Genomic DNA, 19716 nt, shown 5'->3' on the forward strand with positions numbered 1-19716 from the left:
TGAAACTGAGTTTACCGATTAACTTCTACGTCAAAAACTCAAGAGAGAAAGCCAGTCAAATTCTTTTTAGTAGATTTTCTAGATGGTCAATAACAAATGTTTTCGCTGTTTCAGCAAAGTGATTAAATAAACTTCTGAGCAAAAATTTATTATATTATCAGTAATTGGAGCTGCTTTCACTGGACGTTGATCAATGAGCTCTTAATTTGATGATGTCGTCTATTCTTCAGCTGAGGAACGAGTGATGAGCATTTTGACAGAGCAATTAACCAACTAAACGAGAGCTCGCAAATAATGGGCTGGTTAGTGTGTAGGACGAAACTTGTTATTGAGACGTCAAACTTGGTACTAGCCCGTCGATCATGGAGGCTAACAATTTTAATTATTTCCTAACGGACAATTAATAACTCGAGAACAAATGATTTTAACAAATATTAATTACAGCTAGGCCCTCCCAAAAGAAAGTAAGTCTTAGCACAGAATAATAATAAGTACTACGTACAGAAGTTTTACTTCGCGAAGGTATTTAAAAAAATGTATGCTCAATGTCATTAACAATATGGTGTAATTTAGCCTGTCTCAAGAGTCAAGCACCATTTTGTTGACAAACGTCAGTGATCGGCACTGCGCCGAAGCTTTAGGGCTGACTTCGGATTTACCTCTCAGTGTCTTGAGGCAACTTAAAAAAGTAAATTCTGTGTTTTTATTATTATGTAGGCAGTTAAATACTGCACAGTATTTAGTACACCATTTTCTTTATTATCTTCCATCATACACAAGAATACGCGTGCGTGAGTCAATGTTCGCTCGTATGTGAGGCCTTGTCGAATAGTATCCTGTAGGTGGGCCATCATGCGTGTTTTGTTTTCGATGTAAACTCGCGGAGATGAACAGGCCTGGTCTTAGTCACAGTAATTAAAAATTACTAGGAAATAAACCAGGCTAAGTCAAACCCACGAATGTTAAGTAATCCGAGACAAAGGATAATAATATGCTATCTGAAGACTTCATGAATTTTATCCTACGAAAGTATATAGAAAAGTAAGTATACAGACAGAGTCAGAGATATGCAAGTTCCAGGAAAATGGAAGATCTGTAAGAACCCACGCTGCCATTTATTTACAGTTATTGAATAGGTAAATGCAATCACCGCGTTATTCAAATGCAACTGTACAATTGATTAAATAAACATACATTAAATAACAGTTGCACATGTATATTGATAAGATAATGAGCAAAGACGAACGAAAGTGATTTTTTATGGGCGCGGCGCGACTCGGCTGAAGGCTGTAGGCTGTAAGGGCTAGCGGAACACCCATTGAGCTGTTACAATGTTTATGGTTATGGATATATTTGATCGAGCCGCTCTGTTGTCCCACATTCGTCGCGTTTCTTCGCGAGCGCTTAATTGAACGCGGCCGGCACCTACTACAGTCTATTATTATAATATCGCCGCAGATTACAGAAAATAGAAAATGCCCGAGGGCCCGCTTTCTTGCGGGCAACCAGGCTAGTTACAGGCAGGTGGCCGCGACCGCTCACAAAAAATCAATCTGGACTTTTGATACGAGCTATTTCTAATTTCAACGTATGAAGGTACGGTTTATTTATTCATAACAGTATGGTTCCATTGAATGAATATTGTTATTAAACTAGAACATCGTCTCAATGAGATGCGGACGCAGCGCACGGCCGATTATTTTTGTTACGGAATGAGACGTGGTATCATATCTAACGGTGTTGAGACAGTCGAGCATATTCTTGCATCGACAGACGAGAGTTCGTGCTTTCTAACCAGCGAGCGATCGAGTGTCTGGAGTGAAATCGCCAGAAGCCTCGCCGCCAGCGCCGCGCCCGCGCCGATAGCGTGCACACGTCGCGCATAATATGAATCGAATCTTTTTCTAAGTAAAGAAAGTAAAAAAAATAACTCGTTCGTAGACTTCTAGAACGTCGATGAACTTGTGCATCAGAAGCTATCAGTGTTATTGCTGTAGACGCGATTGATAATGTAATTAAGTAATAATTAAAAATAGACCCTCGATCCATCAATAACAATCCGCAGAGCTTACGGTAACGACTATCAATTTAATTCGTTGCCCAAAATCGTTCCAAAAAGGCCGTTTAAATAATTTAAATACAATACATATCCTCAATCGCAACTCCAATAATGGTATTCAATTTGCAATGCACTTATAAAGGCGACCTTGCACATAATAAGGTGAAGGCCGCGCGCGGTTTCCTCTCGACGCAACGGGAGCGGCGCGTGCAGTGAAAGATGCGGCCGGTGCAGTTCCGGCGCTGCACTCGGTCAGTGGGTCAGCCCCACTCGCGCAGGTGGGGCCCCCAGAGCGGGGGGGCCGGTGTGCAGTGCCCCCCGTGGTAGCCGCCGAGATGGTCGGGTCCGCGCCCGCGCGCTTCTAGCGCCCATGACCCACCGCCCGCGCCGGGCCCATGCTAGTGCTCACATACGTGTTTTGGTTGCAGGCCGCTGACTGACATTGGACTGTGACTATGAAGAGGACCAGGATACTGCTGGCGATCGCGACGCTCCTGTTACAGGTTGGTTCGGTTTTAAATTATTATTTTTTTAAATGATCAATCAATTTTTTATTGAATTAAAACTGAATGAGTAGTGCAAATATTTTTTTCTAATTACGACGAGTGATGACTCAAGATTTTTTTTTTGCTAATAGAGCAAATAAAGCATTTTTTACAGCTTGCATGTGGACAATTTATTTCTTTAATTCCGATAGTAAAGTGGTGACTTAACAGTATTCCGTGCAGTGATTGAATCATAGTAATGATGATGATAATAGGCATAACGCGGGTTTGTGGGGCTGCGTGCGTTGGGATACCGTTCCGAGTTGGACTCGGCAACTGCGGATAACAGCGACCCTAACTGGCCAGCGGAATGACACAACACTTTTCTATAAATTAACCACAATCATAAAGACAATATTTAAAAACATATCACCAGTAATTAACAATTAACTGTCACGCATGACCAATTTAATGACTGCTTGTAAATTCGGAAACGGAATTGATCATTTATAAATGAATTTTATAAAATAGGAATTCATTTTAATTGGTTTTAATTACAGAATTAAAATTAATCAAGTGAAAAGTATCGTCTATTTCCGCTGCGTCCAATTTAGTTTTCTCAGTTTAGAATCATATATTACATAGCCAATAATAACATAGACGTGATTATACCGTGTAAGAATTAACAAGTCATATTTCAGCGTCAACACACAACAGTATCTTAAACTTTTGAAACAAGGCTGCGTATGTTCCTCCAGAAAATAAGTGATGTTTTATGATGCAGAGAGTAATTTGTACGGCCGAGTAAGCTTGTTATTGTACACAAATTAGAACCCACAGTGTTTGTGATAGAGGTGTTATTAGATCGGTGTGTGGAGATGCAGTGGCGTGCGCTGCAGCCCACCGCTCGCTCTTGAATAATTCAGCTTTTTCCGCTCATGTTCACGGCAACTAGGCTAATGATTCCGTTAGCACATCCACAAAACACCGGACTATCGGCGGCTAACTGCGTATGCTTATTTATCCAATTTCTAGAGACATCAATTCTTTAAATGGAAATAGAGCAAGTACTGAACGCTGGCCGTAACGCGATGGGAGAAGTTTTAACTTTTGAAAAAAGTAACCGAAAGCGTCCGAGCTTACTGTAGAGTTTTATTTATCGTGGTATAAAATACATTACTATCGTTTAAAATGACAACCTATGTTTCAATCGTCTTATCTTTTCTTAACTCCCGAAATAGGCCAGTAGAATTAAACACAAAAATTGATTAAATCGGAAATAATTCCTACAAAAGATTTTTTTGCTTTAATGGCTTCATTGGTTGCCAATTAAGACTCTCCTAAGTTTTCGACTTCGACGGAGTTGTGCTTAAGTGGTGGGGGCCCCCGAAAGCGGCGTTTTTTCGGTTTTGCGGTTATACCGCGTAAAGGACTTACCCTATCGAAAAGTGGTTTTCATAACGGTTAAAGGGCACTTAATCCTGCATTGAATAAGACCAAATTCATATATTTTGGACAAACCGTTCTCGCGCTAAAGTTCGGCAAAGTAGAAAATATACGTATAATTAATGACCCTCTCCACGTCCAATGGCTTGTTACCCACATGCTTCCAAGCCTTGTAAAGGGTCGCCTTAACCAGTGTAACCCTAACAAGGCTCACGAGTTTGATTCGCTTATCCTTGTTCGTCCCAGCCGTTCCTTAACTGCGGTTGCTGCACCTCTTCCTGACACTCTCCTGAACGACTCTGTGTTACCTAATGTGGCTGCCTCTCTTCCTTGTACCCTCCTATACGATTGCATTGCTTAGCTATATGCCTGGTCCAAGGTTCGACGCCACAAAATCAACTTTGTACGCGTGAAAATAGTTTAAATACTATTTTCCGTGCTTGCAACATTTTTCTTTACTGCTTCGCCTCTATTAGTCGTAGAGTGATTGTATATATCTTATAGCCTTCCTCAATGTATGAGCTATTCAAAACAAAAATAATGATTTCAATCAAACTAGTAATTCTTAAGATTAGCGCGTTCAAACAAACAAACAAAAAACTCTTCAGCGTTTTAATATGAACTTGTTGTTGTTGATTTTTGGCGTCGAACCTTAGACCAGGCATACGGCTAGGCAACGTAGTCATGCAGGAGGATACAAGGAAGAGGGGCAGCCACAGTAGGTAACACAGAGTCGTTCAGGTGAGTGCCAGGAAGAGGTGCAGCAACCGCAGTTAAGGAACGGCTGGGACGAACAAGGATAGGCGCATCAAGCTCGTAAGCCTTGATAGGGTTACACTGGTTGAGGTGGCCCTTTTCAAGACTTGGAAGCCTGTGGGTAACAAACCATTGGACGTGGAGAGGGTCATTAATTATAAGTATATTTTCTACTTTGCCGAACTTTAGCGCGAGAACGGTTTGTCCAAAACATATGAATTTGGTCTTATTCAATGCAGAATTAAGTGCCCTTCAACCGTCATGAAGACCACTTTTTGATAGGGTAAGTCCTTTACGCGGTATAACCGGAAAACCGAAAAAATGCCTCTTTCGGGGGCCCCCACCACTTAAGCACAACTCCGTCGAAGTCGAAAACTTAGGAGAGTCTTAATGGGCAACCAATGAAGCCATTAAAACAATAAAATCTTTTGTAGGAATTATTTCCGATTTAAAAGCTAATTCTACTGGACTAAAATGAAAAATGAAAAAAAAAATCATTTATTCTGATTTTGGGTTTTAATAATCTTCAAAACTGTATGCAAAACGTAAATGTCAACTTTCCTTGTTATCTTTTGGTCGGAGATACGGAACTGAGATACACACAATTTGCATAAGCCAAACGTTTCGTTTCGCGGTGCGGAGTCGTCGACCGACGAAATACCCTTCAAGAACACTTTCACTATGGTTTCGCATCTTTCCACGCTCTGACGCAACTGCCGCCATGCCCAATTTCTTTGAGTGACATCACTTAGAAATTCGCCAATAACATTAAATATTACATTTAGGACTGATTTTCAGTCATTAAATAACTTTTAATCATCAATTATTATTAAAAAAACGTTGTAACTTTAGATTCTATATCAGGTTAACAAAATGTCAAAATTAGGCATCATTAGGAGACCTAAAACGGCTCTAGTCTTATAGCATGATAAATAATTAAATCAAAAACAAGTGTAACTTCAGAAAGGCGTCACATAAAATAAAATTGTAATCGACGACTGAAACATGCAATAAAAATAGTTTACAATAAAACGCGTAAAACGTTGATGCGTAAAATTACTCTACAATATTTTCGAAAAAAGTGTGAATCTATTTACAAAAATCTTTACAATAAACAACAATGCACACTTTCATTGAAGACACAAAGCGTAATAGTGTCGTAACTTTGGTACTGCCTAACTCTTTCCATTGAATTCGCGTCATTGTGCTCGCTATCGATAAAGGCATTCGATTCTTACCACTATTACGTTAGAGTCGTGTCGATATTCATCACGATTAGATCACCATCGGTTAATTTAATCAATCAGTGTCAGCGTCTGACTGACTCGTTAGCGATTATTCGCACTCGTTATATCTACTTATAAGTTGTCTTGCCTTTATTTAGACTGATTGCTGACGTACATAATTAATAATTAGAAAAACAGGACGAGATGACACTTTCTATGTAATATTGTGAGCTGTATGTATTAATAATAAGTTTACAGGATTATTACTCTAACTACGGGATCGACATGATTTATTTTACTGGTTTTTTGAGCGACTGCGTGAATAGGCTCTCTGTTCTACACACAATTAGCGCAGCCAGCCGTGGGCAGAAGTCACTCTACCAGAAATAAATAACAAGAAAAGGGTTTCAAAAATGATCGACGGAAAGATAACACGGTTATGACCAAAGCCGTTTTTAGACAAAAAGGTAAACGTATCGGGTTGCGATTGTAATCCATCTGATTATAATTAAACTTATTGTAAATACAGCAGCGTCAAATAGCTCGTGACACCCAAAGTGACCTAAAAGTTGAAAACACAACCTTAATTCAATATTGTAACAAAAAAAAAACGTGTTGCGAACTTTTTGGCTACATTGGGTGTTACAAACTATTTGACGCTGACTGTGCTGCAAGATAGAAGATGTAGAGCCGTAGTTAGTAAACAGGGCAAGCTAGATAAAACCGTTTAAAAAAAGATACTTAATCGTTTAAAAACTGTCAAACCACACATGTAATGCAAATAAATCACTTAATTTGATTTGATTGATGGAAAAGCCTACTTTGCAAAACCTTTTACAAGTTATACCTGTGAAGAGTCCTGAAACCACGAAACAAAACTTTCAACGAAGTGACAACGTTGCATTATGCATTCAAATATTCATCAAATTCTAGTTCAAAATCAACTGGTGCAATGTCGAAGTTGTACTAACTCATCAGTAAGACACAACTTCACTAATTTGTGTTAGAAAGTGCTTGTATTGTCAAAGAAAGTGTAAACGGACACTTTCATTTGAGTTGTCGATACTCTATTGTAATTACTCGGATAATCGGAAGAATCGATCTGTTCTGCAAGCTATGGGCGCTGAATGAGCAGTTATAGCTAATTTATACAAGTAAAAGTTTAATTAACTTCTCATCATTGAAAAGTAACAATTTACATAGATGTAAAAGAGTAAACAAAATCATAAAGTTCAAAATTTTAGAAATCAAGATTAAAACAATCTGAGAATAAAATCCTCTTTGATCGATTGTCGCTTTATACTAACACAGAAATATACGTTTACTATGTAAGGGCTTCATAAACATGTGCTCATAAACGGTCAAAAGTTGAACTCGCTCCCATACGTCATGCAATGCTTTCCCGTCCCAAGGGAAAGTGTTCAACCGTGCCCTTCGCGCGCAGTTCAAGTTCAAGACTATGCGCCGATCGCGAGATAAACGCGCGACGTGCCGTACCAACCAGTGATCGATTACGTTCCGATTACCGCGCATTCTGACCCGTGCTCAACGCATGTAATTATTTTTAATGTCGATTTTCACTTGTCTCGACCATTTGTCAAAAGCGTGCCCATAACTTTAACCAGCATCACCATCATTAACCATTAAATACTTGCTTTCCCACGTAAGACAATCGTTTAAACGTTAAGTATACTCAAAACACAAATTAAGTTGCTCTATTCCCTCTATTTTTAGAATAAGGGCCAGTTTAAATCGCACATGAGAAAATCTAAAAACATAAACAATGTAAGATATAATCTACCATGTAAACGCGATTTTTTAACTCATTCGCTTGCCAGTTAGACTCTGTAGTTAGACAAACAATGATCGCAAATCTCGAAACGTGATTGTGAATCTCAAATGACTGTCACGTTTCATAAAGCAGTCATTAGTGCATGTGGGGCAGGTTAGTTACTGCGTAGGAAAGCTCTTAGCACAATTAAGAGCATCAGAGCAGATGCAGGCATGCAGGTCGCGATGCACGCACTCGGGCACACTTCCCACGTCCCGCCAGCAACAATAGTGCGCATCTTGTGGGACATGTTTCAAATACTGCAACCAAGTGCACCGATCACATCCCGGAAGTTATTGTTATGAATGCTGAGACGACGACATTGATGTCGCCATTTTGTAGAAATATTACCATCTCAGATGTCAAGCGGAAAGCCGCAAATGATCTGGATATCTGAATAAAAAGTCGTAAGTGACACTAGTTACCAAAACGTAAAAAATTTAAATATCCATTACAAATCAGTATTATCGTCGAAGTCTTTTCTATAGAGATTGTTCAGTGTAAGTCCTCAAGCTAGGAAATCAACTATAAAATGAACTAATATTATGATTTATTATGTCTAATCTTTCTCGATAAATTTCTCACAAATAACTTTCTTTTTCAATATTTTGACAGTGACATCTTTTGTAGGACCTTGACTTTTTTATGTATATTCGGCATAGGAAGATTAGATGCGCCAGATGAGCTCTCAAGATTAATTGCTTGAATGTACAGAGAAGATATTGGATTTGTTTGTAAAGAAGTGAAAACCAAAATTCCTAACGGGCAAGCCATTTTCTAAAGGACTTTTGAATCAGCAGATTATCAAAAACATAAATAACCTCGACCTTGTTAGGATTCGCAAACACCTTGGAACGCAAACAAAAATCCGGTTCCACCCATTTCACGTTCATATGAACAACTTTCATCTGCGTTGTACCAATTTTCGTAGTGTATAAGGTGTAAGTGGACAGGTTTCTTTAAAGAAGCCATTTATTTCATGGGTTATGTAACCACGCACTTTTACTTATAATATGATGTGGACCGAATTCGTTTGAATCTTGTTTTATGAATCAACCGTGAGAATGTCTTGCTACGCTTGTTATTCACATGACTGAAGGTTAGACTATTAATTCTACAGATAGGCCCGGTAAAAAGGAATTACTTTTATGTTAGCTGAACTTCTTATGTGGCCGACATAACCAGTGCTTAATTTGAGAAAATATATTTTTTCTTACTTTACATAACAATCTATCCCTGAGGATAGTATGTATATGCAGAATTTCAAATTCATATTCATTTATTTATTGCATCACATGATTTCTACACATAATTAGTATTTATTAGTAGGTAATTCTAGGAATAGGATTTTGCGCTGTCTTATAATATATGTCCCGTGCGTGAGTGACCTACGTGTATAAATATTGTTCATTTAATGGAATGTTAACTAGAACAATACTACAATTATTAACATTAAATACCACAATTATTCACATAATTTGTTTCAATAAACTCTAAGGAAAGTGAGCACTTAGTGATGATGACACAACACCATATTGCGATAAATATTATTTAATTTGAGGTAATTAAACAAACGCGTAAGATAATTATTATGTAGTTTTTTTTTTAAATTGGTGTGTTTTAAATTGATGTGTGTGTGCTTAAACATAATTATGAACTTTTTGATAATCTTTATTATTGTACCACTCAATGCGAAATCATATTTAGCGCAATGATCTGTTGATTGAGACAATGTAAAATGACACCTCCAGCCTCCCATGTATGTCCCACCCAGTATGACAAAAAGAATAAAACACCCACAAAGCTAAAGCTAGTTAAACAGTTCACCTTTTTACGCTTAAGTTAAATCTTTAACTAAATTATTTCGTTCTCTTCTTAGATGTCGTAGTCTTAGAACAAAATAACGACTTAAGATTTTTTCTAATACGTGACGATCGATTGTGCATATCGCATCGAATCGATTTGGATAGGGCTACGAGTTAGTGAAAGACATAAAAATGCGCAATGTGTGTTTTTTTTAGTGATAACTGTGTTGCTTGTACTACAACCGGAGTAGTATTGCTGTGTTATAGCAGTGCCTCTTGCCCTCCGAGTATCCACGGAAGACCAGCGTCGTGGTGTCCCTTACGACACCTCGACATGATGCTGAGTGGATACCGTTTCGGTGACACGCACATTACCTACTCTCTTTACTTTTGTTAAATATTTTTGATGCTGTTTTGTGTCGCTGAATAAAATATTTCATTTTCATTTTCAATTGGATTGTCTGTGACCGTTGAATTCATTTTATTTGAAAAAAATTTTTAGCAAAGAAACGTTGGAAAAGGGAATAAAAAACGCACATTTTGGGGTTTTTGGAATATCCCTTGCGTATGGGGGGAAACGGATGCGGCGAAGCGATACTTTCACCTGCGCCGCACCTGCCGATACATTATAGCGGCGCGCGCGCATCTTCCAAGCATTATCAATTACGGCGCAGATTCTATGCAATCTTAGCTGATAAATGGGAATATCCTGTCATAGTTCGTAATTACAGTGAGAGCCTAGTTAGTGTAATCCAATTTAAATCTAAAAAAAAAATGATACACTCACGGGTATTATGAATTTATGATACCTTTTAATATTTATGTAATAATGACTCGTACCGACTATCAAATTATAACCCAGCCCCACATTACGTAGAGCTTTGTTATGGAATAGAAAATAGAAATAGAAAAAACTTTATTGACAAAGTATGCTTTACATTTACCATATGACAACTAAGTACAATGGAGTTCTCCCACGCTCAGCATTTACCATGAGTATGCTCACAAGGGATGATAAAGACATGGGAGACACTCCCTCTTGGAGTAGTATCGGCGGACAGAAGGAAAATGGAACTTCAAGAACATTCAAGAAAATCTAAATATATTTATCGATTACCAGAATATCGAGCTAGACGACCTTCGCGAGAGTTGTCAAAGAAAGCTCTATTTGTCAAAGCGTGTATGTTTATAGGTCCACTGTTTTCTTCCGCAATTGACAATCTCGATCAGTGGGTAATTTCTAACCGGTTTAGAAAACGTTAGCTCCAGGCAACACTGTAGCAGTTTAGCCCGTAAGCTACAGAGATAAAAGCTAGATTTGCTTAGAGTAGGGGATCTTTGAGTATTGACATGATGTACAGACATGCAACCCACCACTTGCACCTATTCTTGGCCACATATATGGACCACCTGTCGTCGCTCTCGCCCCATATACTCGTACCTTCATTCAACTAATACCCAAATACAGAGTTTCAAGTTTTACAGGGACACATACGCTTTCCCTGCTTTCGTGAACAAAATTAAACGTTTGCATCTAAATTATTTCAAAATCAAGACGTGATTACGTACATCCTATTCAGCGACTCTATAGTAATTTTAAATGTATTTCTTGAAATGCATTTGAGTAGATAATTTAGTAGATTTTTTTGTGAAAATAACTACATTTTACTCAAGACACGTTAACAAAATTTCATCTATTATAAAGTTATTATCGTTATAATTTCAATTGTTAAATTGTCCGCTGAATAATTCTAGTAAGAATGTAACAAACTATCGTGAAAGCAGCCGCGGAACTCATCTCGGCTGTATGATTGCGCTGATTAATATTATAATTGCTTGCACGAGCTATCCATCAGTGTAGAAAGTCGGAAAGAACGCACTGCTACGAGATCGCGGCCCGCGGCGCACGCGCCTGCGCGGGAAGTAGACTGAGACGCAGGAATGCGCGGCTCTGTACACAAACCACTAAACGGACACATAACTCATCATTAAAGCAAAACACGTCCAATCCGCTATTTATCCAACCTCGAATTAACACCAACGATAACAATTTTCCACAGCTTAGGTTTCATTGATGCCAATTGCGGTGACTTATTATAATCTAACTAAAATTACGTTTGTCTCATTACAGGATGCAGTATGCGAGCCACCTGTGGATTCGGCTTCGTTGCCCCTAGAACACCGAGCGGGCGGCGGCTACGGCCCGCCGCTGCCCCCCGCCCACACAGACGACCCCTGGCCCCTCGCCACGCCCGACAGTCCGAAGATAAAACACCTTCAAGTTCAGTGCGAGAAGACCCACATGCGGGTCAATATAGAGTTCGACAGACCATTCTACGGCATGATATTCTCCAAAGGGTTCTACAGCGACCCTCACTGCATGCATTTAAAACCTGGCACCGGTCATCTGAGCGCGACGTTTGAAATCTTCCTCAACAGCTGTGGTATGTCGAGCTCTGCGAACCACAACGTAGCCAGTTACGGAAGCCCAACGCCCAGTGGCTCCTACGTGGAAAACACGATTATTGTACAATACGACCCTTACGTTCAAGAAGTATGGGATCAGGCACGAAAATTACGATGCACGTGGTACGACTTTTACGAAAAGGCAGTCACATTCAGACCCTTCCAGGTGGACATGCTGCATGCCGTCACGGCTAACTTTCTTGGCGACAACCTGCAGTGCTGGATGCAAATTCAAGTCGGAAAAGGACCCTGGGCCTCAGAAGTGTCTGGTATTGTCAAAATTGGACAGACTATGACAATGGTGCTCGCAATTAAGGACGACGAGAACAAATTCGACATGCTCGTGCGAAACTGCGTAGCACATGACGGCAAAAGGGCACCTATTCAATTGGTCGACCAATACGGATGTGTGGTCAGGCCAAAGATTATGAGCAAATTCCAGAAGATAAAGAACTTCGGTCCTTCTGCTTCTGTTGTATCATTTGCTTACTTTCAAGCCTTCAAATTCCCCGACTCAATGAATGTGCACTTCCAGTGTGTCATCCAGGTCTGCAGATATAATTGTCCTGAGCCAAAATGCGGCGGTCTCGGAGCAGATTATGGAGTGCCGCTACTCGGTGGCAACTCACTGAGCGCTGGAGAATACGGCGTACCTAACTCGCCTCACGCTGAGTATGGACCGCCACCACAATCGCCACACTCAGAGTACGGCGTGCCCCCTGCGTTCCCAGACCCGAGACATCCCGCGGACGCCACGGGAGCTTTCTCGGAAAAGCGAGACGACGCCGTGCCGCCACCCCAAGCGCAAGTGTCCTCAACGCCAAACGCACCTAGTCCCTCATCGCCCGCGCCCGCGCGCGAGGACGACGAAGTAAACCTACCGCCGCCACCGCCGCCCGGCCGCCGCGGAGTCTACAACACCGTCAAGAGGAAAGACGAGGGCCACGGGAACCTAGCGACGCTGGGCGGCCGCCCGCGGTCAGTGGAGGACTTGCCAGAGAGATTAGTGGGCGTGAGGAGACGACGAGAAACGTCGACGCCGACGAGAATTTACAAGCGCGACGCGCAGGAGATGACGGACGTGAACACGAGTCGCACCATCCAGGTGGTGGCGCCGGGCGACGTGAACTTCGCGCTGAACAACGCCGCGGGCAACGAGACCGTGGTGATCCAGTCGCCGGCGTCGGACCCGGAGACGATCTGCATGTCGGTGCCGTCGTTCGTGGCGGGGCTGGTGATGCTGCTGCTGGTGCTGGTGGTGGCGTCGCTGGTGGCGGCCTTCCTGTTCGTGCGCGTGCGCGCGCTGGACCGCAAGGGCCACGGCGCCGCCGCCTACTACGAGACCGACTACGTGAAGCACACCAACTAGTGCCGTGCAGTGTGACGCCAGGACGTTCCATAAACTCTTCTCGGATCCAAAGAGCGCGCTTCGGCCCCGGCCGGACGGCGCGGCGCTGTCGCGGTCGCGAACGAAGCCCGGTGACATGTGAGTTATTTATTTAGTTCTAGTGAGCGTGATGTATATTATGTTCGACTGTTGTTTTGTAAATTATTTTATTCGTGTGGAAAGCACTCCCTGTACTGCCTTTATAGTCGATACGTCTGTTGTAATTTTGTAAAGAGTCGTAAGTAAGGAAATAGAAGTAAGGAAGTTGTATACCAATTAAAAAGTGTCGCGTGAGTGAAGTCTCGTTTTTTTTTCCTGAACACAATAATAATAAATTCTTCCCAATTAAGCAGCGAGAGATTTCAACGCTTTCATCGAGCGTCTCAAATCGAGACGTATCTAAATCATCTTTAGTTTCAATCAGATCTTGGAAACAAGAAACAGCGTATGGTAAGCAAAAGTGTGAGAAACGTAAGACATTGTTCTAAATGTGATCTAAATGTATTTATAACAAACAACAGAGAACACTGAGCATTCTCCCACGTTTTAGTTGAAATATGGTTCATGAGACTTAGCGCCACTCTTTGTAGCTAATCGTTGCTGATTACACAAATGTAATCTGCGTCAATGAAAGAAACAAGTTCATTACTAGTATAATTAAATTTATTTATAGAGAGAATATTCTAATACTTAAGCGTATGAAATAAATAAAGTAAATTTTTATAAATACAATAGTGATCCTTTGCAGAAATGGGCCAAGATTTAGTACAATTATTAGAGTAGGGAAGAATGTTCAAGATCATTTCATATTGATTCATCACAGCAACATTTCGTAAAAAATGAAAAAACATTGACTAACTAAAACTGTGCTATAGTTCTATATCTAGTACTTGAAATAGCAATTCATCCATTTTAAGAGCAACGTTTGCTTTGGTTGTATTATTAATTGGTTTAGAAATCAACTGATTTCCTCATTTTTATACAACTAACGAATAGGGCTCTTAAAATGCAAGACAAAATAACGACCCATTTATGGATTGATAGCATTTATGGATCAAAAATGTCGAACAAACTTATGGCCGTAATATAGATAGAGCTTCCACAAAAGAGGATTTATCTAAATAATCAGATTCAGAGATCAGATCATTTGAATAAAATGTTTCCGAGTTCCAATTTTCATCTATTCGACTAAATTGTTTGATCCATTCATGCTAGCTTATTACCTACTCAAGTTGGTCGTATTCTGAAAAGTTGTCTGAAGATAAAATCGATTTTTTAAGACAACTCTTAATGATTCATTTCAATAAGGCTAATATTCCCAAATGATGCTCCAAACTCACTTGAACCTGAAGCTAAATTGAAGCTGTTATTTGGTTTGATTTCAATATCACCAGAATCTATGATAGAGATTGCATCGAGCCTTGTATCGTAACGGGGCCTGAATATTGAAATGCAATGCTTGAGTTACATGACTTTTCTTTTAAAAATAGCCAACGAAATTTACATAGTGTAACTTTGAGTTGAATTTTAGCCTGGCTTTGGATGAATTCACGTTTTACCTCCACGGTACTTTCTTCGAGGCACCCATGGGCCGAGCCGGTTGCGTCTGCACCAGGTTGAGAGTCGACGTGTGGTCTGAGCGAGTGGGACTCCTGAATAATACACGGAGTTGCTTGTCGTTCTTCTCGGCAATTATGTTTATTAGGTCCTGGAAAGAAAGTGACTGTCAACATTTTTATAATATCGAAGAATAGGCTAGCAGAACTATATTATAATCAAAGCAGGCTCTTGTAAATATTACAAGTCTCGACAAATATTACGGCAATGATTAAAGTCGTAATTTTACTGATGCCTTGAATCAATGTCACATTATATTTGGGCTCCAGATCCTTATAGTTTTGTAATTATACCCTATAGAACGTACCAAAGAGTACAACAGAATGGACTAGTTCGAGAGTGTGTTTAAAATGCGATTTATCGTATCCTAATACAACGAATGTTAGGTACATCATCGATCAATAGGGCAAGATTAGGACACATTCTAGCAAATAAACAATACAGGATCACATATCATAGGTACTTACATCCTGGAACAAAGGAGAAGCGGGCGCCAGATGCTTCCGAGCTCGCTGCGTGTGCAAGGTAGTCGTGGCCGGGCATCGCAGACACGACGGCGTCGCGTGGCTTTAGTGCCTTTCCTAGCCGAATAGATCCCACACTGGTGCCACGCTGGGAGGCTCCTCTTGCCACGTATCCTAGAACTAAATGAAGTTACTTACATCCTGAAACAAAGGAGAAGCGGGCGCCGGCTGCTTCCGAGCTCGCTGCGTGTGCAAGGCAGTCGTGGCCGGGCATCGCAGACACGACGGCGTCGCGTGGCTTTAGTGCCTTTCCTAGCCGAATAGATCCCACACTGGTGCCACGCTGGGAGGCTCCTCTTGCCACGTATCCTAGAACTAAATGAAGTTACTTACATCCTGAAACAAAGGAGAAGCGGGCGCCGGCTGCTTCCGAGCTCGCTGCGTGTGCAAGGCAGTCGTGGCCGGGCATCGCAGACACGACGGCGTCGCGTGGCTTTAGTGCCTTTCCTAGCCGAATAGATCCCACACTGGTGCCACGCTGGGAGCCTCCTCTTGCCACGTATCCTAGAACTAAATGAAGTTACTTACATCCTGAAACAAAGGAGAAGCGGGCGCCGGCTGCTTCCGAGCTCGCTGCGTGTGCAAGGTAGTCGTGGCCGGGCATCGCAGACACGACGGCGTCGTGGCTTTGCGCCTTTCCTACCCGAATAGATCCCAAACTGGGCCACGCTGGGAGGCTCCTCTTGCCACGTATCCTACAACTAAATGAAGTTACTTACATCCTGAAACAAAGGAGAAGCGGGCGCCGGCTGCTTCCGAGCTCGCTGCGTGTGCAAGGTAGTCGTGGCCGGGCATCGCAGACACGACGGCGTCGTGGCTTTGTGCTTCGGCTCCTGCCCGAACAGATCACACACTGGTGCCACGCTAGGAGGCTCCTCTTGCCACGTAGGTAGAATCTCCGGCCTCCGTAATGCTGGCGTTTGAGTTGACTTGTCTACGAAAATCTTCTTTGGTCGACGTTTTGGTTGGTTGTGCTGTAAAGGTGATAAAAAGATAAATCAATAAATGAATTCCCAATACACGCTTTTGTTTTCTTTCTTTATGAATTGACCATCTAAAAGATATGCTCGTGTATGAAAATATATAGGTGGCGCTAGTTTGCTAAACTCAGCGTTTTATGTTAAAATCCAGCACGAATATTTTTTTCCTTGTAGTGATCCGTATGTATAAGTTAGTTAAAAAAATACATTAGGTATTGACACTGCATTGAACATTGTTCTTAAATGTGTTAATCATCAATTCACGCAAAGACAGTCTCAAAGAAAAGAAAGAAAAGCGATTCGATAAATATGCACTTACGCGGTACTTCCGAGGGTCGGCAGTGTGCGAGCGGCGCTCTGGCGGCTTGGAGCGGGGCGTTATGATGCTGTAGGTGCGACACAGGCGGGGCGTCCGCCAGGTGGGCGGTGGTGGTTGCGGCCGGGGCGTACGCCGCGTTTTTGACTTCGGCAACTTCGCTTCATAGGTTTGATACGGATTCTGGAATTAAAATTGTGATTAAAATCATTGACCCAAAAATATCAGTTCAAACCATGAGCCACATAGTTATACTTACCTACAAAAAGAAAAGCAACAAGCCACCTTCTGTTGTCAGGGTAGATATTACCTATCTCATCGTCTCTGAATGGCTCGATTTATTTATTTATTTATTTATTTGAACACCAACAAGGTTACATTGAGGCTTCACAAAAGTAACTATAAAAAATTACACTTGTTAAATGCAAACTTAATTATAGGTGAAAACATCATGCGTTAGAGACTAAAGCAACAGCAATTAGGGATTAAAAACTAAAAATACTTATTTAATATGGTGTAAAGAATTTATCGTATTGATAACTAGGTACGGGAAAAGCTTTATATGAAAGAAAATGTTTGTAAAATTCATGGGAAAATTCAGCAACTCTCTCGAAGAAGTTTAGGATTAAAATAAGTAAATAAAAGAATTTAAAAAAAGCAATGAATTAGAACCGCTATTGCTGCTCCGAGTTGTATGTGCCGCTATTAGTCAGACAAACTGTTAGGGTAAGGTCTTTTCCCAGCAGTGGCGACGTGAGGTAGAAACGAGAGGTATTTAGATCTTATTGTGATCCGCGAGTGGGGACCTGGAGGCCTAAAATACAGGGTGGCCCTAGTTTAGGCTCCAGATCGCACACTCAGAACAACAAAGTTTGATATAATAAACAATTTATTTATTTAAAAACTTACCAGAAGGGAGGCCCGCAGTTGCGCCGGCGACGAGACCGGCGGGCGGCCCGACGGCGGCGGCCTGCGACACCGCGCTCTCGATGCTGTTGGCCGCGTTGAAGAGCAGTCGGCACAGCTCACACATGCCCGCTGATAAGGCTGGATACAAAATACAACACTCGCTATTGTTGACAACTTATTTTTTATTGAATTTATTACTACCAATGTGTTTTGGCTCTGGCTTTTTATTTACAGATACCTAAGTAGGCTCTGGCTTTTTATTTACAGGTACCTAATAATAGTAACATCTAGTTTAAGACCTCAGTCAGCCCAGCTACTTTGTAGGTAAACTATTTTAGTAGGTTCTAATCTTCAGTGTGAGTGGTTATAGCGACTATTTAATAAAACTGAATGGTGTTATTTCGAGGTTCTGTCGAGGTGTGAGCAGCCGAGCGTGTCATGTGGTGCGGTGGCCAACGCTCACTAGGCCGCCTCCGTGAACGTGCACCTTAACGTCGTTTTAACAAATACATTATAATGTCCGTTGTGGTGTGAAATGTGAATGATAGCGAGATATCAGAGCGGTGTGGCTCGTACATCGGGGCAGCACCTGGGTCGAGGTGAGAGCAGCCGGGCGCGCCGGGCGGCAGCCGCCGGTGGCCACCGCTCGCTGGGCCACCGCCGTGCACGTGCACCTTAATATCGTTGTAATAAGGACCTCAGTTGTAAGACAATGTCGTTGTGTGGACGTTAGGGAGATGTCAGAGCGGTGTGGCTCGTACATCGGGGGCAGCACCTGGGTCGAGGTGAGAGCAGCCGGGCGCGCCGGGCGGCAGTCGCCGGTGGTCGCCGCTCGCCGGCCCAGCGCCGTGCACGTGCACCTTTATGTTGTTGCGGACTAGGTGTGGCTTGATCTCTTCGAACCACACGTCGCATAGCTGAAAGAAAAAATAACAGCATTACTTTTTTCTTCTATCGAGCTGGTTGCCAGCTGAGATCACTACCCTGGTGGGCATTGTGAACCGACCGATGACTTAGTATGCCTTCCAGAAATCATCTAACTTATCAAAAATCGGATTAATTTTATTACAAGTTCTCATGAAGCCACCTAGCTAAGTGGCTTAGCGCAACTCTGTCGTTAGATTTTCGAGTAGGCATGACACTTGGTCCTAGGTCCAACGCCACCAGGTGGCGTTGGCGTCATGTTACAGCAACGTGCTTTGACTTCGGTTTCCGAAAACTTTAGACTTTAATTTCATAACAATCCAAGGGATAGAAGACAAAAGAGGTACCTTTTATTGACTTCGCTCTGAAAATATTTGCTCTAAAATTGTCACAGGCACTTACACCAACGAGTGCGTTTTCCAAGTCGTATCGCAGGCTCTTCGGTATTTTGCTTTTGCTCGTACTTCTGACGGTGGGTTGCTTTGCCTGGAGGTTCGAGGAAACCGAGTCGCCTGAGGCTTTGACGACCGACTGCCGGCCTCGGGGGGCCTCTAAGGCAGCCCCGGCGGCCTTTCTCGACCGCTGCTGAGACATCATTGGAATAAACTAAAACGTCCCGAACATGTAAACACAAGCACAACACGAGCGAAGCGTCGCATTAACACCAACTCCCTGGAAAAATCATTAAAAATGTATGTGGTATACAAAAGGGAACATCAAAATACGCACTTTCAACTGTTCTGACAATTATTTTTTTAAGAGTCAAACATAATTAATCATCGTGACAAGTGTTTGTATAGAGTTCCTATTTGTTCGGTGAAAAAAAAAAACAAATAATTCTTCAACTACCCTACTATACGCCAAGATCTAAAGGCACGGTACCAGAGTAAATACGATACATTCAACAAGCGAAAAGTAGAATAACCACCGTAAATAACAGTAAATATAATTTATAGTTTATAAATAGAAAATGGAATACATTAAT

The 19716-nt window shown here is 41.7% G+C and overlaps 2 protein-coding genes and 1 long non-coding RNA gene across 5 annotated transcripts in view; 1 reads left to right on the top strand and 2 right to left on the bottom strand.

Moving 5' to 3' along the window:
* Nucleotides 1-13760, top strand: part of LOC135072274 (cuticlin-4) — a 33315-nt gene extending 19555 nt beyond the window's left edge. For 2 of the 3 annotated variants that reach the window (XM_063966216.1, XM_063966223.1), the window contains exons 3-4: nt 2488-2562; nt 11740-13760. In XM_063966216.1, the coding sequence (XP_063822286.1) occupies nt 2515-2562; nt 11740-13443 (1752 nt within the window). In that variant the 5' untranslated portion in view covers nt 2488-2514 and the 3' untranslated portion in view covers nt 13444-13760. Of the gene's footprint in view, nt 1-2052; nt 2074-2487; nt 2563-11739 lie in introns of those variants that run through there. The other variant, XM_063966230.1, reaches the window with a different exon arrangement.
* A 2723-nt stretch (nt 13761-16483) lies between these two features.
* LOC135075867 (uncharacterized) lies at nt 16484-17852 on the bottom strand. The gene is made up of 3 exons (XR_010258132.1): nt 17808-17852; nt 16902-17081; nt 16484-16576 (listed from the first exon to the last, which is right to left on the bottom strand). It is a non-coding gene; the product is annotated as an uncharacterized LOC135075867 (long non-coding RNA).
* A 443-nt stretch (nt 17853-18295) lies between these two features.
* On the bottom strand, nt 18296-19486 carry LOC135076751 (uncharacterized). The gene is made up of 3 exons (XM_063971176.1): nt 19134-19486; nt 18569-18724; nt 18296-18481 (listed from the first exon to the last, which is right to left on the bottom strand). The coding sequence occupies exons 1-3, from the start codon at nt 19326-19328 to the stop codon at nt 18296-18298; spliced, it is 537 nt and encodes a 178-aa protein (XP_063827246.1). The 5' UTR covers nt 19329-19486.
* Nucleotides 19487-19716: the final 230 nt, after the last annotated feature.

This window comes from Ostrinia nubilalis, chromosome 1 (assembly GCF_963855985.1).
Source record: "Ostrinia nubilalis chromosome 1, ilOstNubi1.1, whole genome shotgun sequence".
Classification (NCBI taxonomy): Eukaryota; Metazoa; Arthropoda; class Insecta; order Lepidoptera; family Crambidae; genus Ostrinia; species Ostrinia nubilalis.